This window comes from Chiloscyllium plagiosum, unplaced genomic scaffold (genome assembly GCF_037043375.1).
Source record: "Chiloscyllium plagiosum isolate Xiang-an unplaced genomic scaffold, Cpla_swu_hap1 HiC_scaffold_46, whole genome shotgun sequence".
NCBI lineage: Eukaryota > Metazoa > Chordata > Chondrichthyes > Orectolobiformes > Hemiscylliidae > Chiloscyllium > Chiloscyllium plagiosum.
Window position 1 is genome coordinate 966012 of NW_028270184.1, and position 26893 is coordinate 992904.

General features: G+C 54.1%; 1 protein-coding gene across 6 annotated transcripts in view; it reads left to right on the forward strand.

The window, feature by feature from the left end:
* mark2b (MAP/microtubule affinity-regulating kinase 2b) overlaps positions 1–25986 on the forward strand; it is a 193215-nt gene extending 167229 nt beyond the window's left edge. For 4 of the 6 annotated variants that reach the window (XM_087983803.1, XM_087983802.1, XM_087983807.1 and 1 more), the window contains 2 exons: positions 5831–5875; positions 20749–25986. In XM_087983803.1, the coding sequence (XP_087839929.1) occupies positions 5831–5875; positions 20749–21091 (388 nt within the window). In that variant the 3' untranslated portion in view covers positions 21092–25986. The remainder of the gene's footprint in view (positions 1–5830; positions 5876–20748) is intronic. The other 2 variants (XM_087983805.1, XM_087983806.1) reach the window with 1 other exon arrangement.
* Positions 25987–26893: the final 907 nt, after the last annotated feature.

Consider the following 26893-nt stretch of genomic DNA (forward strand, 5'->3'; position numbering starts at 1 on the left):
CACACCCTAAAACCAATCACCACGTCAGTAACATACCCGAAATCAGGCACCGCGTCAGAAACACCCCAAAATCAATCACCGCGTCAGTAACACACCCCGATATCAATCACCGCGTCAGTAACACACCCCGAAATCGATCACCGCGTCAGTAACACACCCCGATATCAATCACCCCGTCAGTAACACACCCCGAAATCAATCACTGCGTCAGTAACACACCCCGAAATCAATCACCGCGTCAGTAACACACCCCGATATCAATCACCGCGTCAGTAACACACCCCGAAATCAATCACCGCGTCTGTAACACACCCCGAAATCAATCACCGCGTCAGTAACACACCCCGATATCAATCACCGCGTCAGTAACACACCCCGAAATCAATCACCGCGTCAGTAACACACACCGATATCAATCACCACGTCAGAAACACACCCGGATATCAATCACCACGTCAGAAACACACCCGGATATCAATCACCACATCAGTAACACACCCGGATATCAATCACCATGTCAGTAACACACCCCGAAATCAATCACCACGTCAGAAGCACACCCCGAAATCAATCACCACGTCAGTAACACACCCCGATATCAATCACCACGTCAGTAACACACCCCGATATCAATCACCACGTCAGTAACACACCCCGATATCAATCACCACGTCAGTAACACACCCCGATATCAATCACCACGTCAGAAATGCACCCGGATATCAAGCACCACAACAGAAACACACCCCGATATCAATCACCACGTCAGAACAAACCCCGAAATCAATCACCACGTCAGAAATGCACCCTGAAATCAATCACATCGTAAGACGACCCAAATCAATCCCACCTCAATTTGTAATTCACTCCAAATCAATCAACCTCAGTTCACACTGCACTCCGAAATCGATCACATCAGTAACACACCCTGAAATCGATCATCACGTCAGTAACACACGCTGAAATCGATCATCACGTCAGTAACACACTCTGAAATCGAACATCATGTCAGTAACACACGCTGAAATCGATCATCATGTCAGTAACACACGCTGAAATCGATCATCATGTCAGTAACACACCCTGAAATCGATCATCACGTCAGTAACGCACCCTGAAATTGATCATCACGTCAGTAACACACCCTGAAATCGATCATCACGTCAGTAACACACCCTGAATTCGATCATCATGTCAGTAACACACGCTGAAATCGATCATCACGTCAGTAACACACGCTGAAATCGATCATCACGTCAGTAACACACGCTGAAATCGATCATCACGTCAGTAACACACGCTGAAATCGATCATCACGTCAGTAACACAGGCTGAAATCGATCATCACGTCAGTAACACACCCTGAAATCGATCGTCACGTCAGTAACACACGCTGAAATCGATCATCACGTCAGTAACACACGCTGAAATCGATCATCACGTCAGTAACACACCCTGAAATCGATCATCATGTCAGTAACACACGCTGAAATCGATCATCATGTCAGTAACACACCCTGAAATCGATCATCACGTCAATAACACATGCTGAAATCGATCATCATGTCAGTAACACACCCTGAAACCGAACATCACGTCAATAACACACGCTGAAATCGATCATCATGTCAGTAACACACGCTGAAATCGATCATCACGTCAATAACACACGCGGAAATCGATCATCATGTCAGTAACACACCCTGAAATCGATCATCACGTCAGTAACACACGCTGAAATCGATCATCATGTCAGTAACACACGCTGAAATCGATCATCACGTCAGTAACACACCCTGAAATCGATCATGTCAGTAACACACGCCGAAATCTATCATCACGTCAGTAACACACGCTGAAATTGATCATGTCAGTAACACACGCTGAAATCGATCATCACGTCAGTAACACAGGCTGAAATCGATCATCACGTCAGTAACACACCCTGAAATCGATCATCACGTCAGTAACACACCCTGAAATCGATCATCACGTCAGTAACACACGCTGAAATCGATCATCACGTCAGTAACACACGCTGAAATCGATCATCACGTCAGTAACACACCCTGAAATCGATCATCATGTCAGTAACACACGCTGAAATCGATCATCATGTCAGTAACACACCCTGAAATCGATCATCACGTCAATAACACATGCTGAAATCGATCATCATGTCAGTAACACACCCTGAAATCGATCATCACGTCAATAACACACGCTGAAATCGATCATCATGTCAGTAACACACGCTGAAATCGATCATCACGTCAATAACACACGCGGAAATCGATCATCATGTCAGTAACACACCCTGAAATCGATCATCACGTCAGTAACACACGCTGAAATCGATCATCATGTCAGTAACACACGCTGAAATCGATCATCACGTCAGTAACACACCCTGAAATCGATCATGTCAGTAACACACGCTGAAATCGATCATCACGTCAGTAACACACGCTGAAATCGATCATCACGTCAGTAACACACGCTGAAATCGATCATCATGTCAGTAACACACGCTGAAATCGATCATCACGTCAATAACACACGCGGAAATCGATCATCATGTCAGTAACACACCCTGAAATCGATCATCACGTCAGTAACACACGCTGAAATCGATCATCATGTCAGTAACACACGCTGAAATCGATCATCACGTCAGTAACACACCCTGAAATCGATCATGTCAGTAACACACGCTGAAATCGATCATCACGTCAGTAACACACGCTGAAATCGATCATCACGTCAGTAACACACGCTGAAATCGATCATCACGTCAATAACACACGCGGAAATCGATCATCATGTCAGTAACACACCCTGAAATCGATCATCACGTCAGTAACACACGCCGAAATCGATCATCACGTCAGTAACACACGCCGAAATCGATCATCACGTCAGTAACACACGCTGAAATTGATCATGTCAGTAACACACGCTGAAATCGATCATCACGTCAGTAACACACGCTGAAATCGATCATCACGTCAGTAACACAGGCTGAAATCGATCATCATGTCAGTAACACACCCTGAAATCGATCATCACGTCAGTAACACACGCTGAAATCGATCATCACGTCAGTAACACACGCTGAAATCGATCATCACGTCAGTAACACACCCTGAAATCGATCATCATATCAGTAACACACGCTGAAATCGATCATCATGTCAGTAACACACCCTGAAATCGATCATCACGTCAATAACACATGCTGAAATCGATCATCATGTCAGTAACACACCCTGAAATCGATCATCACGTCAATAACACACGCTGAAATCGATCATCACGTCAATAACACACCCTGAAATCGATCATCATGTCAGTAACACACGCTGAAATCGATCATCACGTCAGTAACACACCCTGAAATCGATCATGTCAGTAACACACGCTGAAATCGATCATCACATCAGTAACACACCCTGAAATCGATCATCACGTCAGTAACACACCCTGAAATCGATCATCACGTCAGTAACACACGCTGAAATCGATCATCACGTCAGTAACACACCCTGAAATCGATCACCACGTCAGTAACACACCCTGAAATCGATCATCATGTCAGTAACACACGCTGATATTGATCATCACGTCAATAACACACGCTGAAATCGATCATCACGTCAGTAACACACGCTGAAATCGATCATCACGTCAGTAACACACGCTGAAATCGATCTTCATGTCAGTAACACACGCTGAAATCGATCATCACGTCAATAACACACCCTGAAATCGATCATCACGTCAATAACACACGCTGAAATCGATCATCACGTCAATAACACACCCTGAAATCGATCATCACGTCAATAACACACCCTGAAATCGATCATCACGTCAATAACACACCCTGAAATCGATCATCACGTCAATAACACACCCTGAAATCGATCATCACGTCAATAACACACCCTGAAATCGATCATCACGTCAATAACACACGCTGAAACCGATCATCACGTCAGTAACACACCCTGAAATCGATCATGTCAGTAACACACCCTGAAATCGATCATCACGTCAATAACACACCCTGAAATCGATCATCACGTCAGTAACACACCCTGAAATCGATCATCACGTCAGTAACACACCCTGAAATCGATCATCACGTCAGTAACACACCCTGAAATCGATCATCACGTCAGTAACACACCCTGAAATCGATCATCATGTCAGTAACACACGCTGAAATCGATCATCACGTCAATAACACACGCTGAAATCGATCATCACGTCAATAACACACGCTGAAATCGATCATCACGTCAGTAACACACGCTGAAATCGATCATCACGTCAGTAACACACGCTGAAACCGATCATCACGTCAATAACACACCCTGAAATCGATCATCACGTCAATAACACACGCTGAAATCGATCATCACGTCAATAACACACCCTGAAATCGATCATCACGTCAATAACACACCCTGAAATCGATCATCACGTCAATAACACACCCTGAAATCGATCATCACGTCAATAACACACGCTGAAACCGATCATCACGTCAGTAACACACCCTGAAATCGATCATGTCAGTAACACACCCTGAAATCGATCATCACGTCAATAACACACCCTGAAATCGATCATCACGTCAGTAACACACCCTGAAATCGATCATCACGTCAGTAACACACCCTGAAATCGATCATCACGTCAGTAACACACCCTGAAATCGATCATCACGTCAGTAACACACGCTGAAATCGATCATCTCGTCAATAACACATCCTGAAATCGATCATCACGTCAGTAACACACCCTGAAATCGATCATCACGTCAGTAACACACCCTGAAATCGATCACCACGTCAGTAACACACCCTGAAATTGATCATCACGTCAGTAACACACGCTGAAATCGATCATCACGTCAGTAACACACCCTGAAATCGATCACCACGTCAATAACACGCCCTGAAATCGATCACCACGTCAGTAACACATCCTTGAACTAACTATATTGTCATCAATAGCATACTCCCCAGAGGGCTCTTGTGACATAGTGGTCGCATCCCTGCCTCTGTGCTAAAAGTCTCAGGTTCAAAACTCAGCTGTCCCAGAAGTTTGTAGCAACATTTCTGAGTAAGTTGATTTAAAAAAATAATGCTGTCGCTGTCAGTGTTGATGCTGCTCAGTCTGAGATGCTAAGCATGAGCTGTGGAGGTGATGTGCTCTGCTCCTGTCTGTACAGTAGGGCAGCCAATCATCAGGAAGAGACTGCAGTGAACAGAGCCTGAAAGTGGGTGTAGGACAGCATGGGCTGCGGCTGGTATAGGTTCTCTCTGGGTTGCTGAGGGATCTCTGTAGTGTCTCTAGTGGGAAGCTAAGGATGGAAACAAGAGAAGTTGCAGTCGGATTGTAGGTTTCATGGAAAGACTTCCTGAAACATTCAGAACTCTGTTCATGAGGGAGGTTGTTCAGGACTCTCAAGCCCATCAAATAGTGCAGGTGGAAGTGGGATTCAGGGTAGAGGTAGCTCCCGCTATCCAAAAGTACGGCGTTCCCAGGAAATCTTTCAAGCCGAAAATGGCGTAAAGCGAAGGTACATGATTTATGTGGAAAAAAGTATCGTTTTTCATAAAAGCGAAAATCCTCTTCAGATTCGCGAAAACAGATAGTGATGTAGCTCTTTTGTAAAAGCAAAATTGCATAAAGTAAACATTTGGAAAGTGGGGATTACCAGTAACAAGATGTTCCACCTGCTTATTGTCTGCAGCTTTATCTAAAAATGTCTTCCCTTTGTTTTGTTCTAAATTTGAACTTTGATTATTTTTTTGAGGATGCCCATTGAGGGAGACAGCAGAGAGCGGGCTGAGGGCTCAAGGTGAGAATGTAAAGCCATTTCTATAAAGCTTGTGCCTCTATCGCCTCCACACTTTCTAATTTCAGCCCAAGGTGAATGTGTCAATCGAGCTCAAACCAGATCCCTAAAACACTTCAAAACTGTCAACATTCCAAAAGAAATTTCCTGCATTAGTTGTCCCTTGCTCTTCAACGCATGAAAGACCAGCATCCACAACTACCTGTGGCCCACAGGGAAAGCTGTGTGTGTGTGTGTGTGTGTGTGGGTATGTGTGTGTGTGTCGCACCCAGAACAGTGAGCTCTGTGCGTGTGTCACTTAAAACACAGACCAGTGAGCTCTGTGCGTGTTTGCCAGTCGCACCCTGAGCAGTGAGCTCTGTGTCAGTCGCGCCCAGAGCAGTGAGCTCTGTGACAGTCGCAGTGAGCTCTCTGTCAGCCGCACCCTGTGTCGGTCGCATCCAGAGCAGTGAGCTCTGTGTCAGTCGCACCCAGAGCAGTGAGCTCTGTATGTGTGTCGGTCGAGTGGTGGGCTGTGCGCGCCTGTGTCAGCTGCAACCTGAGCAGTGAGCTCTGTGTCAGTCGCACCCAGAGCAGTGAGCTCTGTGTGTCGGTTGAGCGGTGGGCTGTGCGCGCCTGTGTCAGCTGCAACCTGAGCAGTGAGCTCTGTGCGTGTGTCATTCGCAGACTGAGCAGTGAGCCTTGTGTGTGCCAGTTGCGCGGTGAGCTCTGTGTGCGCGTGTGTCAATTGCATGGTTAGCTGTGTGCGCGCGCGTGTGTCAATTGCATGGTTAGCTGTGTGCGCGCGCGTGTGTCAATTGCATGGTTAGCTGTGTGCGCGCGCGTGTCAATTGCATGGTTAGCTGTGTGCGCGCGTGTCGGTCGCACCCTGAACAGTGAACGTTGTGCGCGCGTGTCAGTCGCACAGTGAGCTCTGTGCGCGCGTCGGTTGTGCAGTGAGCTCTGTGCATGTTTGTCAGTCGCGCAGTGAGCCTTTGTGCGCGCGTCGGTCGCGCAGTGAGCCCTGTGCGCGCGTCGGTTGCGCAGTGAGCCCTGTGCGCGCGTCGGTTGCGCAGTGAGCCCTGTGCGCGCGTCGGTCGAGCAGTGAGCCCTGTGCGCGCGTCGGTCGAGCAGTGAGCCCTGTGCGCGCGTCGGTCGAGCAGTGAGCCCTGTGCGCGCGTCGGTCGAGCAGTGAGCCCTGTGCGCGCGTCGGTCGAGCAGTGAGCCCTGTGCGCGCGTCGGTCGAGCAGTGAGCCCTGTGCGCGCGTCGGTCGAGCAGTGAGCCCTGTGCGCGCGTCGGTCGAGCAGTGAGCCCTGTGCGCGCGTCGGTCGAGCAGTGAGCCCTGTGCGCGCGTCGGTCGAGCAGTGAGCCCTGTGCGCGCGTCGGTCGAGCAGTGAGCCCTGTGCGCGCGTCGGTCGAGCAGTGAGCCCTGTGCGCGCGTCGGTCGAGCAGTGAGCCCTGTGCGCGCGTCGGTCGAGCATGGAGCCCTGTGCGCGCGTCGGTCGAGCAGTGAGCTCTGTGCGCCTGTTGGTCGAGCAGTGAGCTCTGTGCGCCTGTCGGTCGCGCAGTGAGCTCTGTGCGCCTGTCGGTCGCGCGGTGAGCTCTGTGCACCTGTCGGTCGCGCAGTGAGCTCTGTGCGCCTGTCGGTCGCGCAGTGAGCTCTGTGCGCGTGTCGGTCGCGCAGTGAGCTCTGTGCGCCTGTCGGTCGCGCAGTGAGCTCTGTGCTCCTGTCGGTCGCGCAGTGAGCTCTGTGCGCGTGTCGGTAGCGCAGTGAGCCCTGTGCATGTTTGTCGGTTGCGCAGTGAGCCCTGTGCATGTTTGTCGGTCGCGCAGTGAGCCCTGTGTGCGCGTCGGTCGCGCAGTTAGCTCTGTGCATGTTTGTCGGTCGCGCAGTTAGCTCTGTGCATGTTTGTCGGTCGCACAGTGAGCCCTGTGTGCGAGTCGGTCATGCAGTTAGCTCTGTGCTTGTTTGTCGGTCGCGCAGTGAGCCCTGTGTGCGCGTCGGTCATGCAGTTAGCTCTGTGCTTGTTTGTCGGTCGCGCAGTGAGCTCTGTGCGCCTGTCGGTCGCGCAGTGAGCTCTGTGCGCCTGTCGGTCGCGCAGTGAGCCCTGTGCTCCTGTCGGTCGCGCAGTGAGCTCTGTGCTCCTGTCGGTCGCGCAGTGAGCTCTGTGCTCCTGTCGGTCGCGCAGTGAGCTCTGTGCTCCTGTCGGTCGCGCAGTGAGCTCTGTGCTCCTGTCGGTCGCGCAGTGAGCTCTGTGCTCCTGTCGGTCGCGCAGTGAGCTCTGTGCTCCTGTCGGTCGCGCAGTGAGCTCTGTGCGCCGGTCGGTCGCGCAGTGAGCTCTGTGCGCCGGTCGGTCGCGCAGTGAGCTCTGTGTTCCTGTGGGTCTCGCAGTGAGCTCTGTGTTCCTGTGGGTCTCACAGTGAGCTCTGTGCTCCTGTCGGTCGCGCAGTGAGCTCTGTGCTCCTGTCGGTCACGCAGTGAGCTCTGTGCTCCTGTCGGTCGCGCAGTGAGCTCTGTGCTCCTGTCGGTCGCACAGTGAGCTCTGTGCTCCTGTCGGTCGCGCAGTGAGCTCTGTGCTCCTGTCGGTCCGCAGTGAGCTCTGTGCGCCTGTCGGCCCGCAGTGAGCTCTGTGCTCCTGTCGGCCGCGGTCTGTGCATGGGTCAGTCGCGCACTGAGCCGTGAGCTCTGCGCGTCTCAGTCGCGCAGTGAGCTCAGTGTGTGTCAGTCGCGCAATGAGCTCTGTGCGTGTGTGTTAGTCACACAGTGAGTTCCGTGCGTGTCAGTCGCGCAGTGAGTTCCATGCATGTGTGTCAGTCGCGCAGAATGCTCTGTATGTGTGTCAATCGCACAGTGAACTTTGCAAGTGTGTTAATCGCGCCTTGAGCTCTGCACGTGCGTGTCAGTAGGTCAATGAGCTCTGTGCGCATGTATCAGTCACTCAGTAAGCTCTGTGCGCATTAGTCGCGCAGTGAGCTTATGCACGTGTCAGTCACGCTGTGTACTCTGCGCGTGTATCAGTCATCTGCGGAGCCGTGAGCTGTGCGTGTGTGTCAGTCATGTGCGGAGCCATGTACTCTGCACGTGTGTGTCAGTCATGTGCGGAGTGGTGAGCTCTGCGCCTGTGATTGTTGCCCTCTGACCAGTGAGCTCTGCATTTGTGTCAGTCACGGAGTGAGCTCTCTGCGTGTTTGCCAGTCGCGCCCAGAGCAGTGAGCTCTGTGTCAGTCACGCCCAGAGCAGTGAGCTCTGTGTGTCGGTTGAGCGGTGGGCTGTGCGCGCCTGTGTCAGCTGTAACCTGAGCAGTGAGCTCTGAGCGTGTGTCATTCGCAGATTGAGCAGTGAGCGTTGTGCGTGCCAGTCGCGCGGTGAGCTCTGTGTGCGCGTGTGTCAATTGCATGGTTAGCTGTGTGTGTGCGTGTGTGTCAATTGTATGGTTAGCTGTGTGCGTGCATGTCGGTTGCACCCTGAACAGTGAGCGTTGTGCGCGCATGTCAGTCGCAGTGAGCTCTGTGCGCGCATTGGTCACGCAGTGAACTCTGTGCATGTTTGTCAGTCGCGCAGTGTGCTCTGTGCGTTTGTCAGTTGCACAGTGAGCTCTGTGCGTGTTTCAGTCGCGCAGTGTGCTCTGTGCGTTTGTCAGTTGCACAGTGAGCCCTGTGCGTGTTTCAGTCGCACAGCGAGCGCTGGACGCCTGTCGGTCGCTCAGTGAGCTCTGTGCGTATTTGTCAGTCGCGCGGTGAGCCCTGTGCGCGCGTCGGTCGCGCGGTGAGCCCTGTGCGCGCGTCGGTCGCGCAGTGAGCCCTGTGCGCGCGTCGGTCGCGCAGTGAGCCCTGTGCGCGCGTCGGTCGCGCAGTGAGCCCTGTGCGCGCGTCGGTCGCGCAGTGAGCCCTGTGCGCGCGTCGGTCGCGCAGTGAGCCCTGTGCGCGCGTCGGTCGCGCAGTGAGCCCTGTGCGCGCGTCGGTCGCGCAGTGAGCCCTGTGCGCGCGTCGGTCGCGCAGTGAGCCCTGTGCGCGCGTCGGTCGCGCAGTGAGCCCTGTGCGCGCGTCGGTCGCGCAGTGAGCCCTGTGCGCGCGTCGGTCGCGCAGTGAGCCCTGTGCGCGCGTCGGTCGCGCAGTGAGCCCTGTGCGCGCGTCGGTCGCGCAGTGAGCCCTGTGCGCGCGTCGGTCGCGCAGTGAGCTCTGTGCGCGTGTCGGTCGCGCAGTGAGCTCTGTGCGCCTGTCGGTCGCGCAGTGAGCTCTGTGCTCCTGTCGGTCGCGCAGTGAGCTCTGTGCGCGTGTCGGTAGCGCAGTGAGCCCTGTGCATGTTTGTCGGTTGCGCAGTGAGCCCTGTGCATGTTTGTCGGTCGCGCAGTGAGCTCTGTGCATGTTTGTCGGTCGCGCAGTGAGCCCTGTGTGCGAGTCGGTCATGCAGTTAGCTCTGTGCTTGTTTGTCGGTCGCGCAGTGAGCCCTGTGTGCGCGTCGGTCATGCAGTTAGCTCTGTGCTTGTTTGTCGGTCGCGCAGTGAGCTCTGTGCGCCTGTCGGTCGCGCAGTGAGCTCTGTGCGCCTGTCGGTCGCGCAGTGAGCTCTGTGCTCCTGTCGGTCGCGCAGTGAGCTCTGTGCTCCTGTCGGTCGCGCAGTGAGCTCTGTGCTCCTGTCGGTCGCGCAGTGAGCTCTGTGCTCCTGTCGGTCGCGCAGTGAGCTCTGTGCTCCTGTCGGTCGCGCAGTGAGCTCTGTGTTCCTGTGGGTCTCGCAGTGAGCTCTGTGCTCCTGTCGGTCGCGCAGTGAGCTCTGTGCTCCTGTCGGTCGCGCAGTGAGCTCTGTGCTCCTGTCGGTCGCGCAGTGAGCTCTGTGCTCCTGTCGGTCGCGCAGTGAGCTCTGTGCTCCTGTCGGTCGCGCAGTGAGCTCTGTGCTCCTGTCGGTCGCGCAGTGAGCTCTATGCTCCTGTCGGTCCGCAGTGAGCTCTGTGCGCCTGTCGGCCCGCAGTGAGCTCTGTGCTCCTGTCGGCCGCGGTCTGTGCATGGGTCAGTCGCGCACTGAGCCGTGAGCTCTGCGCGTCTCAGTCGCGCAGTGAGCTCAGTGTGTGTCAGTTGCGCAGTGAGTTCCATGCATGTGTGTCAGTCGCGCAGAATGCTCTGTATGTGTGTCAATCGCACAGTGAACTTTGCAAGTGTGTTAATCGCGCCTTGAGCTCTGCACGTGCGTGTCAGTAGGTCAATGAGCTCTGTGCGCATGTATCAGTCACTCAGTAAGCTCTGTGCGCATTAGTCGCGCAGTGAGCTTATGCACGTGTCAGTCACGCTGTGTATTCTGCGCGTGTATCAGTCATCTGCGGAGCCGTGAGCTGTGCGTGTGTGTCAGTCATGTGCGGAGCCATGTACTCTGCACGTGTGTGTCAGTCATGTGCGGAGTGGTGAGCTCTGCGCCTGTGATTGTTGCCCTCTGACCAGTGAGCTCTGCATTTGTGTCAGTCACGGAGTGAGCTCTCTGCGTGTTTGCCAGTCGCGCCCAGAGCAGTGAGCTCTGTGTCAGTCACGCCCAGAGCAGTGAGCTCTGTGTGTCGGTTGAGCGGTGGGCTGTGCGCGCCTGTGTCAGCTGTAACCTGAGCAGTGAGCTCTGAGCGTGTGTCATTCGCAGATTGAGCAGTGAGCGTTGTGCGTGCCAGTCGCGCGGTGAGCTCTGTGTGCGCGTGTGTCAATTGCATGGTTAGCTGTGTGTGTGCGTGTGTGTCAATTGTATGGTTAGCTGTGTGCGTGCATGTCGGTTGCACCCTGAACAGTGAGCGTTGTGCGCGCATGTCAGTCGCAGTGAGCTCTGTGCGCGCATTGGTCACGCAGTGAACTCTGTGCATGTTTGTCAGTCGCGCAGTGTGCTCTGTGCGTTTGTCAGTTGCACAGTGAGCTCTGTGCGTGTTTCAGTCGCGCAGTGTGCTCTGTGCGTTTGTCAGTTGCACAGTGAGCCCTGTGCGTGTTTCAGTCGCACAGCGAGCGCTGGACGCCTGTCGGTCGCTCAGTGAGCTCTGTGCGTATTTGTCAGTCGCGCGGTGAGCCCTGTGCGCGCGTCGGTCGCGCAGTGAGCCCTGTGCGCGCGTCGGTCGCGCAGTGAGCCCTGTGCGCGCGTCGGTCGCGCAGTGAGCCCTGTGCGCGCGTCGGTCGCGCAGTGAGCCCTGTGCGCGCGTCGGTCGCGCAGTGAGCCCTGTGCGCGCGTCGGTCGCGCAGTGAGCCCTGTGCGCGCGTCGGTCGCGCAGTGAGCCCTGTGCGCGCGTCGGTCGCGCAGTGAGCCCTGTGCGCGCGTCGGTCGCGCAGTGAGCCCTGTGCGCGCGTCGGTCGCGCAGTGAGCCCTGTGCGCGCGTCGGTCGCGCAGTGAGCCCTGTGCGCGCGTCGGTCGCGCAGTGAGCTCTGTGCGCGTGTCGGTCGCGCAGTGAGCTCTGTGCGCCTGTCGGTCGCGCAGTGAGCTCTGTGCTCCTGTCGGTCGCGCAGTGAGCTCTGTGCGCGTGTCGGTAGCGCAGTGAGCCCTGTGCATGTTTGTCGGTTGCGCAGTGAGCCCTGTGCATGTTTGTCGGTCGCGCAGTGAGCTCTGTGCATGTTTGTCGGTCGCGCAGTGAGCCCTGTGTGCGAGTCGGTCATGCAGTTAGCTCTGTGCTTGTTTGTCGGTCGCGCAGTGAGCCCTGTGTGCGCGTCGGTCATGCAGTTAGCTCTGTGCTTGTTTGTCGGTCGCGCAGTGAGCTCTGTGCGCCTGTCGGTCGCGCAGTGAGCTCTGTGCGCCTGTCGGTCGCGCAGTGAGCTCTGTGCTCCTGTCGGTCGCGCAGTGAGCTCTGTGCTCCTGTCGGTCGCGCAGTGAGCTCTGTGCTCCTGTCGGTCGCGCAGTGAGCTCTGTGCTCCTGTCGGTCGCGCAGTGAGCTCTGTGCTCCTGTCGGTCGCGCAGTGAGCTCTGTGTTCCTGTGGGTCTCGCAGTGAGCTCTGTGCTCCTGTCGGTCGCGCAGTGAGCTCTGTGCTCCTGTCGGTCGCGCAGTGAGCTCTGTGCTCCTGTCGGTCGCGCAGTGAGCTCTGTGCTCCTGTCGGTCGCGCAGTGAGCTCTGTGCTCCTGTCGGTCGCGCAGTGAGCTCTGTGCTCCTGTCGGTCGCGCAGTGAGCTCTATGCTCCTGTCGGTCCGCAGTGAGCTCTGTGCGCCTGTCGGCCCGCAGTGAGCTCTGTGCTCCTGTCGGCCGCGGTCTGTGCATGGGTCAGTCGCGCACTGAGCCGTGAGCTCTGCGCGTCTCAGTCGCGCAGTGAGCTCAGTGTGTGTCAGTTGCGCAGTGAGTTCCATGCATGTGTGTCAGTCGCGCAGAATGCTCTGTATGTGTGTCAATCGCACAGTGAACTTTGCAAGTGTGTTAATCGCGCCTTGAGCTCTGCACGTGCGTGTCAGTAGGTCAATGAGCTCTGTGCGCATGTATCAGTCACTCAGTAAGCTCTGTGCGCATTAGTCGCGCAGTGAGCTTATGCACGTGTCAGTCACGCTGTGTATTCTGCGCGTGTATCAGTCATCTGCGGAGCCGTGAGCTGTGCGTGTGTGTCAGTCATGTGCGGAGCCATGTACTCTGCACGTGTGTGTCAGTCATGTGCGGAGTGGTGAGCTCTGCGCCTGTGATTGTTGCCCTCTGACCAGTGAGCTCTGCATTTGTGTCAGTCACGGAGTGAGCTCTCTGCGTGTTTGCCAGTCGCGCCCAGAGCAGTGAGCTCTGTGTCAGTCACGCCCAGAGCAGTGAGCTCTGTGTGTCGGTTGAGCGGTGGGCTGTGCGCGCCTGTGTCAGCTGTAACCTGAGCAGTGAGCTCTGAGCGTGTGTCATTCGCAGATTGAGCAGTGAGCGTTGTGCGTGCCAGTCGCGCGGTGAGCTCTGTGTGCGCGTGTGTCAATTGCATGGTTAGCTGTGTGTGTGCGTGTGTGTCAATTGTATGGTTAGCTGTGTGCGTGCATGTCGGTTGCACCCTGAACAGTGAGCGTTGTGCGCGCATGTCAGTCGCAGTGAGCTCTGTGCGCGCATTGGTCACGCAGTGAACTCTGTGCATGTTTGTCAGTCGCGCAGTGTGCTCTGTGCGTTTGTCAGTTGCACAGTGAGCTCTGTGCGTGTTTCAGTCGCGCAGTGTGCTCTGTGCGTTTGTCAGTTGCACAGTGAGCCCTGTGCGTGTTTCAGTCGCACAGCGAGCGCTGGACGCCTGTCGGTCGCTCAGTGAGCTCTGTGCGTATTTGTCAGTCGCGCGGTGAGCCCTGTGCGCGCGACGGTCGCGCAGTGAGCCCTGTGCGCGCGTCGGTCGCGCAGTGAGCCCTGTGCGCGCGTCGGTCGCGCAGTGAGCCCTGTGCGCGCGTCGGTCGCGCAGTGAGCCCTGTGCGCGCGTCGGTCGCGCAGTGAGCCCTGTGCGCGCGTCGGTCGCGCAGTGAGCCCTGTGCGCGCGTCGGTCGCGCAGTGAGCCCTGTGCGCGCGTCGGTCGCGCAGTGAGCCCTGTGCGCGCGTCGGTCGCGCAGTGAGCCCTGTGCGCGCGTCGGTCGCGCAGTGAGCCCTGTGCGCGCGTCGGTCGCGCAGTGAGCCCTGTGCGCGCGTCGGTCGCGCAGTGAGCCCTGTGCGCGCGTCGGTCGCGCAGTGAGCCCTGTGCGCGCGTCGGTCGCGCAGTGAGCCCTGTGCGCGCGTCGGTCGCGCAGTGAGCCCTGTGCGCGCGTCGGTCGCGCAGTGAGCCCTGTGCGCGCGTCGGTCGCGCAGTGAGCCCTGTGCGCGCGTCGGTCGCGCAGTGAGCCCTGTGCGCGCGTCGGTCGCGCAGTGAGCCCTGTGCGCGCGTCGGTCGCGCAGTGAGCCCTGTGCGCGCGTCGGTCGCGCAGTGAGCCCCGAGCGCGTGTCGGTCGCGCAGTGAGCCCCGTGCGCGCGTCGGTCGCGCAGTGAGCCCCGTGCGCGCGTCGGTCGCGCAGTGAGCCCCGTGCGCGCGTCGGTCGCGCAGTGAGCCCCGTGCGCGCGTCGGTCGCGCAGTGAGCCCCGTGCGCGCGTCGGTCGCGCAGTGAGCCCCGTGCGCGCGTCGGTCGCGCAGTGAGCCCCGTGCGCGCGTCGGTCGCGCAGTGAGCCCCGTGCGCGCGTCGGTCGCGCAGTGAGCCCCGTGCGCGCGTCGGTCGCGCAGTGAGCCCCGTGCGCGCGTCGGTCGCGCAGTGAGCCCCGTGCGCGCGTCGGTCGCGCAGTGAGCCCCGTGCGCGCGTCGGTCGCGCAGTTAGCTCTGTGCATGCTTGTCGGTCGCGCAGTTCGCTCTGTGCATGCTTGTCGGTCGCGCAGTGAGCCCTGTGCGCGCGTCGGTCACGCAGTTAGCTCTGTGCATGCTTGTCGGTCGCGCAGTTCGCTCTGTGCATGCTTGTCGGTCGCGCAGAGAGCCCTGTGTGCGCGTCGGTCACGCAGTTAGCTCTGTGCATGCTTGTCGGTCACGCAGTTAGCTCTGTGCATGCTTGTCGGTCGCGCAGTGAGCCCTGTGCGCGCGTCGGTCGCGCAGTGAGCCCTGTGCGCGCGTCGGTCGCGCAGTGAGCCCTGTGCGCGCGTCGGTCGCGCAGTGAGCCCTGTGCGCGCGTCGGTCGCGCAGTGAGCCCTGTGCGCGCGTCGGTCGCGCAGTGAGCCCTGTGCGCGCGTCGGTCGCGCAGTGAGCCCTGTGCGCGCGTCGGTCGCGCAGTGAGCCCTGTGCGCGCGTCGGTCGCGCAGTGAGCCCTGTGCGCGCGTCGGTCGCGCAGTGAGCCCTGTGCGCGCGTCGGTCGCGCAGTGAGCCCTGTGCGCGCGTCGGTCGCGCAGTGAGCCCTGTGCGCGCGTCGGTCGCGCAGTGAGCCCTGTGCGCGCGTCGGTCGCGCAGTGAGCCCTGTGCGCGCGTCGGTCGCGCAGTGAGCCCTGTGCGCGCGTCGGTCGCGCAGTGAGCCCTGTGCGCGCGTCGGTCGCGCAGTGAGCCCCGTGCGCGCGTCGGTCGCGCAGTTAGCTCTGTGCATGTTTGTCGGTCGCGCAGTGAGCCCTGTGCATGTTTGTCGGTCGCGCAGTGAGCCCTGTGCATGTTTGTCGGTCGCGCAGTGAGCCCTGTGCGCGCGTCGGTCGCGCAGTGAGCCCTGTGCGCGCGTCGGTCGCGCAGTGAGCCCTGTGCGCGCGTCGGTCGCGCAGTGAGCCCTGTGCGCGCGTCGGTCGCGCAGTGAGCCCTGTGCGCGCGTCGGTCGCGCAGTGAGCCCTGTGCGCGCGTCGGTCGCGCAGTGAGCCCTGTGCGCGCGTCGGTCGCGCAGTGAGCCCTGTGCGCGCGTCGGTCGCGCAGTGAGCCCTGTGCGCGCGTCGGTCGCGCAGTGAGCCCTGTGCGCGCGTCGGTCGCGCAGTGAGCCCCGTGCGCGCGTCGGTCGCGCAGTTAGCTCTGTGCATGTTTGTCGGTCGCGCAGTGAGCCCTGTGCATGTTTGTCGGTCGCGCAGTGAGCCCTGTGCATGTTTGTCGGTCGCGCAGTGAGCCCTGTGCGCGCGTCGGTCGCGCAGTGAGCCCTGTGCGCGCGTCGGTCGCGCAGTGAGCCCTGTGCGCGCGTCGGTCGCGCAGTGAGCCCCGTGCGCGCGTCGGTCGCGCAGTGAGCCCCGTGCGCGCGTCGGTCGCGCAGTGAGCCCCGTGCGCGCGTCGGTCGCGCAGTGAGCCCCGTGCGCGCGTCGGTCGCGCAGTGAGCCCCGTGCGCGCGTCGGTCGCGCAGTGAGCCCCGTGCGCGCGTCGGTCACGCAGTTAGCTCTGTGCATGCTTGTCGGTCGCGCAGTGAGCCCTGTGCATGTTTGTCGGTCGCGCAGTGAGCCCTGTGCATGTTTGTCGGTCGCGCAGTGAGCCCTGTGCGCGCGTCGGTCGCGCAGTGAGCCCTGTGCGCGCGTCGGTCACGCAGTTAGCTCTGTGCATGCTTGTCGGTCGCGCAGTTCGCTCTGTGCATGCTTGTCGGTCGCGCAGAGAGCCCTGTGTGCGCGTCGGTCACGCAGTTAGCTCTGTGCATGCTTGTCGGTCACGCAGTTAGCTCTGTGCATGCTTGTCGGTCGCGCAGTGAGCCCTGTGCGCGCGTCGGTCGCGCAGTGAGCCCTGTGCGCGCGTCGGTCGCGCAGTGAGCCCTGTGCGAGCGTCGGTCGCGCAGTGAGCCCTGTGCGCGCGTCGGTCGCGCAGTGAGCCCTGTGCGCGCGTCGGTCGCGCAGTGAGCCCTGTGCGCGCGTCGGTCGCGCAGTGAGCCCTGTGCGCGTGTCGGTCGCGCAGTGAGCCCTGTGCGCGCGTCGGTCGCGCAGTGAGCCCCGAGCGCGCGTCGGTCGCGCAGTGAGCCCCGTGCGCGCGTCGGTCGCGCGGTGAGCCCCGTGCGCGCGTCGGTCGCGCGGTGAGCCCCGTGCGCGCGTCGGTCGCGCGGTGAGCCCCGTGCGCGCGTCGGTCGCGCGGTGAGCCCCGTGCGCGCGTCGGTCGCGCGGTGTGCCCCGTGCGCGCGTCGGTCGCGCGGTGTGCCCCGTGCGCGCGTCGGTCGCGCGGTGTGCCCCGTGCGCGCGTCGGTCGCGCGGTGTGCCCCGTGCGCGCGTCGGTCGCGCAGCGAGCCCCGTGCGCCCGTCGGTCGCGCAGCGAGCCCCGTGCGCCCGTCGGTCGCGCAGCGAGCCCCGTGCGCCCGTCGGTCGCGCAGCGAGCCCCGTGCGCCCGTCGGTCGCGCAGCGAGCCCCGTGCGCCCGTCGGTCGCGCAGCGAGCCCCGTGCGCCCGTCGGTCGCGCAGCGAGCCCCGTGCGCCCGTCGGTCGCGCAGCGAGCCCCGTGCGCCCGTCGGTCGCGCAGCGAGCCCCGTGCGCCCGTCGGTCGCGCAGCGAGCCCCGTGCGCCCGTCGGTCGCGCAGCGAGCCCCGTGCGCCCGTCGGTCGCGCAGCGAGCCCCGTGCGCCCGTCGGTCGCGCAGCGAGCCCCGTGCGCCCGTCGGTCGCGCAGCGAGCCCCGTGCGCCCGTCGGTCGCGCAGCGAGCCCCGTGCTCCCGTCGGTCGCGCAGCGAGCCCCGTGCTCCCGTCGGTCGCGCAGCGAGCCCTGTGCATCCGTCAGCGGTGGTCTGTGCATGTATCAGTCGCACTCTGATCAGTGAGCTCTGTGCCTGTTTGTCGGTCGCGCAATGAGCTTTGCGCACGGCGGTTACACGCTGAGCAGTGAGCTCTGCGCACGTGTCAGTCGCACACTGAGCAGTGAGCTCTGCGCACGTGTCAGTCGCACACTGAGCAGTGAGCTCTGCGCACGTGTCAGTCGCACACTGAGCAGTGAGCTCTGCGCACGTGTCAGTCGCACACTGAGCAGTGAGCTCTGCGCACGTGTCAGTCGCCAACTGAACACTGAGATCTGCGCACGCGTCGGCCACACACTGAGCAGTGAGATCTGCACGTGTCGGTCGCACAGTGAGCTCTGCGCGCGTTAGTTACAACTTGAGCAGTGAGCTCTGTGCATGTGTCAGTCGTGCAGTGAGCTCTGTGTGTGTGTCAGTTGGGCAGTGAGGTGTGTGTGTCAGTCGCGCAGTGTGTTCCGTGCGTGTCAATCGCGCAGAATGTTCTGTATGTGTGTCAGTCACACAGTGAACTTTGCAAGTGTGTCAATCTCGCCTTGCGCTCTGCACATGCGTGTCAGACACTCAGTAAGCTCTGTGCGCGTTAGTCACGCAGTGAACTTACGTGCATGTGTCAGTCGCGCCATGAGCTCTGCACGTATCAGTCACTTGCAGAGTCGTGAGCTCTGCGCGTGTGTCAGTCGCACTGGTGAGCTCTGTGCCTGTGATTGTTTCCCCGACCAGTGAGCTCTGCATTTATGTCAGTCACGCAGTAAGCGCTGTGTGTGTGTTTGTGTGTGTCAGTCGCACCCTGAGCAGTGGTTCAGATTCTGATCAATCCTTTGTCTGCACTTTATTCCAACACCCCATTATCTCCTATCCTTTGGGATCTGGTTTTTTGAGACACGGCTAAAACACAACACCAACAATATTTCCCAAATTCCCGATTGGTACCTAATCAGGAATGAATTTGGTTTGATTTTACTGGGCGCTCTTTCTCTCTCTGTCGCCTCTAGCAGTATAGAAAATACAAATCAATTCTGGAGCCAGTCTTTGATTTTCCTGATAAATTGTAGATTGTTGCAATGGCATTGATTCTAGCTGTGGGTGATCTGTTGTGGGCAATCTTCAGGTTTCCGGATTGGTATCAGTAGCATCACTGGAAGATTCAGCATTTTCACCTCCTCATCAGACTGAAGTCAACACAAACTGCAAACCCCAGGCATACATCCACACCCACTCCTCTGCCCTCTCCTCACGCTCCTACCCGGCCCCTCTCCCCGTGCTCCTCCCCTACCCACTTCCCGCGCTCCTCCCCCGACCCACTCCCCTGCCCTCTCCCTGCACTCCTCCCTAACCCTCTCCCAACGCTCTACCCAATTCACTCCCCCACCCTCTCCCCGATTCACTCCCCCGCCCTCTCCCCGATTCATTCCCCCGCCCTCTCCCCACACTCCTCTCCGACCCATTCCCCTGCCTTCTCCCCACGCTCCTCCCCGACCCACTTCCCTGCCTTCTGCCCGACCCACTCCCCTGCCCTGTACTCTCATTCCTCCCTTGCTGAATCCTCGAGCTCCCGCCTGCCTTCTCCCTGCGCCCTCCCCCTCGATCCCTTCCCTCTCTGCTATTTCCCCCGCCTATCCCTCGTCCTTCCTCAATTGTGCTGCGTACTGGGATCTCACTCTCGGCTTATCCGTTTGAAATCTGCCTCACGCTCTTATTACACCTTAGCCTGTGAACTGTAGCTTCTGTCAAATGCATCAGTCTGGTTCCTATGAATCAAGGACAGTTTAAGTTGCTTGTCCTGCAACTGCCCAGTGCAAACTGTGCCTCGGCCTTGTCCCTGGGCTGATGACTCTTGCTGGCTGGAACAAGAGATTACAGGAGTGGGACAGTTTTTTTTCACACAGTCTCTGTGATGTTCCTAACAGCTGAGGACTGCAGTGGTTTACCACCTCCTTCAGGGCATTTAGGGATGGGTCCACCCTTGGAGCAATTTTTTAAAAATAGGTCATGCTGACCACCTTTTATTTTTCAATACTGAGGTAGAGATTTCCAATCAAATAAATTTGATTGAATAAAGTGAGCAATCAGAGGTTATGGGGGAAAAGGCAGGAAAGTGGAGTTGATGGTCAGATCAGCCATGATCTCATTGAATGGCAGAACAGACTTGATGGGCTGAATAGCCTACTCCTATTCCTCTATCTTATGGTATTTGCAGAAGCTTAAGGTGGCTCAATGGTTAGCACTGCTGCCTCACAATGCCAGGGACCCGGGTTCGATTCCAGCCTTGGGTGACTGTGTGGAGTTTGCACATTCTCTCCATATCTGCATGGGGTTTCCTCCCACAATCCAAAGATGTGCTGGTTAGGGTGAATTGACCATGGGAACTGTAGGGTTACAGGGATAGGGTGGGGCTCTGAGTGGGAAGCTGTTTGGAAGTTCGGTATGCACTTGATAGACTGAATGGCCTGGACTTCTAAAAATTACAATCCTGGCTGTGATTCAAATTAAAAAGGAGGTAGATCTTATGTGCAGTGTGTGTCGTGGGGAGTGATAGGAAAGACTCAGGATGATCTGATGGATTGCTGAAGGTTATGAAAGGTTTTGATAATATAGACATTAAGCTCAATGTGCTCCATCAATATGAAACGTCCCTTGCCTAGAGGGTGGGAAGAATGTGGGACTTGTTCCCATAAGGAAGGGTCAAGGAGAATCCTGTTGATACATTTAAGGGAGGGAAGCTGGATAAACACATGAGAGAAAGGGATAGGGTGGTGGTGAGGCTCATATGGAGCTGAAACATCAGCTGATGGGCTGAATGGCCTGTTTCTGTTTTGTCAACTGGGTTTAATTTGAATTGTAATCTGTCTCGCCTCTTCCTCCAGATCCAATCTCAGTGCGGAGAAAGACGAGAACAAAGATGCCAAACCTAGGTCACTACGTTTCACGTGGAGTATGAAGACAACAAGTTCAATGGAGCCCAATGAAATGATGAAAGAGATCGGCAAGGTTCTGGATGCCAATAACTGTGAGCATGAGGGACGGGAACGGTACATGCTGTTCTGTATGCATGGGGACCCCACCAAGGACAACCTGGTGCAATGGGAGATGGAAGTGTGCAAACTGCCCCGACTCTCCCTCAACGGAGTCCGTTTCAAACGCATATCTGGCACCTCCATAGCATTTAAGAATATAGCGTCCAAAATTGCCAATGAACTCAAGCTGTAAGGAAAGCCATGCGAACTTGTCCAAGATTGTTGGAGGCACCAGGTTTAATCGGGACAGTTGAGCAAGAACTCAAGCTGACACTTTCTGGGCTGGATTCTTTCAGTTTTGAGATTTATTTTTTGCATTAGTGTTTTAAGTTTATTTTTTAGTTTTTTTTATCTGACTGATCATGTATTGCACACATTCTTGACATGTCACTGTGGGATGGCAGATTTGTTGAACTCCACACCCTGCCTCTTTCCTTTTCCCCATATCCCTCCTCCTGCATATATGGTGACTTGAAGCAGAGGCCATTAACTTTGGATCTCACATTGTGCACTACACTAACACTGTAGTGAGTGGATTTCTCCAGGTAGTTGAGATGAAGAAGAGCAGGTTTATTACTTGTGGCCTGAAAAGAGTATGTAATTGTGAGGAACTTCTAAACTCAGCAGTTGCCTAATTATAGACTCAATTGTAGCATTTATTGGATTAAAAGTAATATCCCTCTTCCTCCTCCTGTTTTCCCTTTCCACTCTCCACCTTTTGCTTCCCATACTCTCTCCTTCATTTTTCTCCCACTCTGTACATCATCACTCTTTGGAGAACTGGGCCTGAATAAGGTTTAATTCTCAGAATTCCTGCTTTGTTAACTTGTTCCCAGGGAGAATGAGCCAAGGCCCTTTTCCAAGATTTGTGCCTTCAGTTAGCAACTGGTTCTGATTGTAAACCTTGTGCCAATGGGCTCTCTGCCCAGCTTCTTGATGTTGATTGAAGGATGATTGGTTTGGGATGATGGGGGGCTCACTTTCCAGAATCCCTACGTTCTTAATGTCCCTCTTCCATCTTCTTCCTCCTTATACCACCACCATCATTCACTCACTCACTCTTCCTCCCCCACTCCACAACCCCCCCACCCCCTTCAAGCCTTCACTTTTTTTTCTCCACCCCAACTTATGTCCTGTTACACTACAAAACCAACACTATCTGCTTATGTGCCCAGGAGCTGTTTAAAATCAGGCTCCTCCTTGTGAAATCAGGAGATTGGAACACCATTTCTGTACAAGACAAAATAATCATGGCTGTTTCTGAGTTGTTTCCATTTCATTCTGGAATTCCTGTTTAGATTTATTTACTGAATAGTCCCTTTTAATAGTTTATGCATCCCAGTCAAAGCTTCTTCCCTAACCCAAAGCAACTTAAGTAAAGATTGGAAAAGGGAAGAATTTTTGGAAGGTCTTCGCTGTTGAAGTTTCTGAGAATTTGTAAATTAATTAATGCAATCTTCCTGTCTTCTGTCTTTTTAAAAATTAATTAAGCAGTAGATTAATCTCAAATTATTGACAAACATTCTTTATTCAGCTGAATGTTGAGCTCCCAAACCATTCCTTTATTCCTTCGTCTTCCCCAACAGAATAATTTAAATTGGGTTAAACTTCCAAGGCAGAAATTTCTTCCAGGGTCCCCAACCCCATTTGTTTTTCAACCAGTGACTGTTAAGTAGCCTCTGGTCTGTTAGATGCAGTGTTGGTCCACATTAACTGTGATTATTTCATTTTGCATGACTATTTCCAGGGTATTACAGAGAGATGCGACACAGCAATGTATTTATAAACTTTACCTGTAATCTCCTTCTCACATTGCATGTCTTCATCCACCCAGAGTGAAAATATTATATTCCTCCCTGGTTTCTTTGGTCCTCCTGCCCAGTCGTTCCTGATCTCCCTGAGGCCTGGATGGTGTCACTGGCGAGTTGGACAAGTTCAGTAGGTGTACTGTTTGTTGCTCACCACCAAAGATGCCCCTTCACCGTAGGAACCACGAGTCCCAAGTACCACCAGGGGCTGCCATCCTGTTTCTAGATTAGAAATGCCCCCCTGAAAACGGGGATTGGAGAATAGATGTCCAAAGTACAATGGGCATTAGCCCACTTGGACCTGCTGCTGTCTGAGAGTTTGGTTCTGGCCCCAGTTTGTGAGCTAAGATCAGTAATCAGTGTCTGTGTCCAAGAAGGAAACAGTGACAGGAGAGGTAAGGGAATTGGCATATTCATTGGTTGGGGGAGGAATAGAGAAGCAATTATCAACCTAAAGAAATTATACCTCCCCCCCTACACCCACAAGGATTGGGGATGAAGCAGAGGCATTGTTGTATGTGAAATGTACTTTAAGGACAGCTATGTTTGGGTAGGAGTGAAGGTGGGTCTCTCCTCCAGTTGTGTCCACCCTTTATTTTGTCAGTGTGTGTACTGCTGGCCAGAGTTGTGAAAAGATGAGAGTTGATTGAAAGGGCCAGGGTGAGACTGAACAGGTGAACAAGTTAGGTAAGAAGAGGCAGTGGCAGATGGACTCAGTATTTGGTTTAGTCTCCCACAATCTTTGGCCCCATCTCCAGTCCCTGTCTAAATGAATGCTGGTGATAGAAACTAACTACTGCAAATACAAAGGGTCAGTCATCATGTTACAGCAGTGACCGGGTCTGACACTAAACTCCAGGGTTTCTGAGGTTCCAAGGCAGGTGTTTTTCCCATCTTCAATACTTAAACTGAGGACACAGATATCTGAGCAATCACTCTGCTATTCCAACTGATGCAAACATCTTAACAAAGGCTTGAACCACCATTTTGATTTTCAGTTCAATCTTTATTTAGGTGTTTTCAATTTTAGGAAGTGTGTGTATTATACCTCAACAAGCAGATTTCTCGTTTGATACTGGACTCTCTTGAATGTCAGTGGGCATAGAGAAACTTGCTGTGTCTGACTAGTCCTGGCTTGGATTCCAGCTGAGTTAGGACTCTAGGTCTGGCTCTGCACAGTATGTGCATTGATTAGGCATATTCATAGCCCAAATCTGTATCGACTTCAAACACATAGTTGTCAGGGATTGGGTGATTCAGTTGGTCTGTTCATCGCCAGGATTTTGTTCCTAAGTCAAGTACAGAGGGGATGAAAGCCTTAAGACATGAGCCCCATTCAGTAATCATTTGGTTCTCAGCTGCTGGCAACACACTTGATTGCCATGTGGTATTTGGTTAAGTAGTGATAAGATGTGGTTAATATATCTGCAAAGCTACCTACTTTTTAAACACACTTCCTCCTGGACTGACGCTTTCATCCAGCTGGGAACCAGCAGAACAAGGTGGGATTCCTTCAGTTCATCTCTCTTCACAAGCTCAGACATCTTCTCCCAATTTGTGCAACACTTCTTCATTCAGAGAAATTGATTTCTTGTTCTAATTCAACTCGGATCTTGACAAACACTGTAACATAGAGAAAGCTAATCTTTTAGATTTTCAGTTGTTGCATTGTATTTGCTGATGTAAAAAAGGCCATGCTTTTCTTGTACTGTCAGTTAAATGAGGCTCCTGCTCTCTGTTCAGATCTCCGTTGTCTTGCCTCAAATGACTATTTTATAAAGTTCTTTGAGACAGAAGTTGGTAACTTGACTGATCTGAGACTGCAGTGGGACTTGATAATTTCCTAATGAGCAGGTAGAGTACCTGCTTAGTTAAAGGACATATATATAATAGATCACCTGTACATGTAGAGATGACATGCCATTTTCCCATTGCTGTAAATTACCCAAAACAATCTAATCCTTTTTTTCTAATTTGTCTCCTATAGAAAGATGTCTGGCTCTGTGTATCAGAATTATATTATTAACCTGCAGCAATTTCTCACCTGAAAATTAATTTGCTTTCATGCCCTCTGCCCAGTCCAACCCTATTTTCTTAAGTAATTCTTAATCACATTTTACGTTTAAATATAAATTTGGCTGCAGGGATTTGTTTTTAAAACCCTGGTTTTGCCTGAGGTGCCCCAACATCTCTGTTGACTCTGTTCCTAGGACCAGAGTTCTAGCTCTGCAATCAGTCCCTTTGATGCGAGCCACTCTGTAACATACACATCTCTTTTTTTATTGCTGCATTGCTAATTATGGAGATCAAAACCTGTGGTCCATTCAGATTTGATGTTTGTACAAAATAATTTAAGTAAAAATGGGGTAGTACCCCAATTTCCTACTTCACTTTCCTGCATTTCAGTGTATACTTTGCTGCTGCTGTTATTAAACAGATTCCTTCTTTAGAATGATATCACTCTACCTTGGCTCTTCTGTTATAAAGGCACTGACTTTTGTGGAAAGCCTTGTGGCTTCCATGTAGGGACAACTGCAACTTGCCACTAGTCAGGGACTGGAGTAAGGAACGTGAGGCAGTATCAGTCAAATCACTACCCAACATTCTCACACTCTCTCCGCCCCCCCCCCCCCCCCTCCCAACCCCAACATACACACCCACCTCAGTTGTTCCTTTCCCCAAATAGTCAGTCCTGGCTCTTAAAAGCAGTCATTAAAACCATTTGCCAATATTAGTAACATTAATTTTCACCCTAAACAAGCTCTACAGTTTCCACTTGAAACTTGATTTATGACTTTTTAAAATAAAAGATTCAGGGTGCTGTATGCCCTGGCCAAGCAATGGAGAATCCTATTTACACTCCAGTTTATTTGAAGAAGGCTCTGCTGGATTAAATCTGTCTTTGAATTTCAACATCTGTGATGCTAGGGCACTTAGGAACTGCTATGAAATTGAATTCTCAAGGGTTTAAGAACCACTTCCAACCTAATAGATCTGATGTGTGTATGGAGGGGAGGGGTGGGTGTTGTGGAACAAAGAATTTATTTAATTTTTTTAAATCATGAGTTTTGGGGCATATTTTCTGCATGACCCAAACTGGGAAATTGGTTTGTGTAGCTGTTTTTGTGTTAATTTCTTTGAATGATTGATGCCCTTTCATTTGAGAATTGTTTAATTGGAACCTGGCACCAGAGGGAGGAAAATAATGTATTAAATTTGGACTGGGAAAAGTTCACCTTTATGATTATAATAAAGATTCTCCTTCTATAGTTTAACATAACATTGGTCTGCCTGTTGTTATTACAGGTTAAGAGGAATCAGTTCATAAGAGGGTCAATGAGACAAATTGTTCAAATGTTAGCAATGCAAAGGTGGATAAAGCTGCCTCAACAAGTGATATTTCTAATTTTAATAATAGTTATTTCAAATCCACACTCTATTTGTAAGTGAATGGAGAAATAACTTGGAGGACAGAATGGCTTCTTGCTTCTGTGTTATCAACCAAGTCTGCTGATGTTCGTGGTAATTACCCAATGCCAGCTGAGCAGGGGTTGTCCATGTCTTACCTGCTAGGACGTTAGTGGCTGCCTTGGGACTCTTAGTTTTACGGCTGCCCAACTGGGAATAGGTCAACTTCTGCAGCTGGCATCTAAAAACAGTTGAGTTAGGAAAGCTTTTTCCTGCTTTTTTTCACTCTGCTAATTCAATCCAGTTCAGGTCACGCATTGCCATTTCCACATATGGGACAATGGAATCTGGGGTCATGGCCTTTTGAGAACAGTTGAGATCAGCCTTGGCATCATTCCCAGAACCAAAGGCTAGTGACAGGCTCTCCACAGCAGCAAAATCCTTGTGCTCAGTGTTCTGACCATAGGATTCTCTGCATCATGAAAGGCACTGTTCAGTAGTGCATAAAATCACAAAAACATAAATACACATTAACATTTACCATTGGAACGGTTTGAAAAATACACTGAGTCCATGTTTGAGAGAGAAGAATGTACATGGGGCTGTGGGAGAAGATTAAAAGATTGGGTTGAACCCATAATTGATAGCTGAATACTTGTACATTATCTGGAAATCTTGGTCCTTCACTTGGCTGGATCCCAAAGTATTTAAAAAAAAAACAGGAGAATTCCAATATCTGTTCCTCAAATACATTATGATCTTGCTCTGTGCAAACCAGC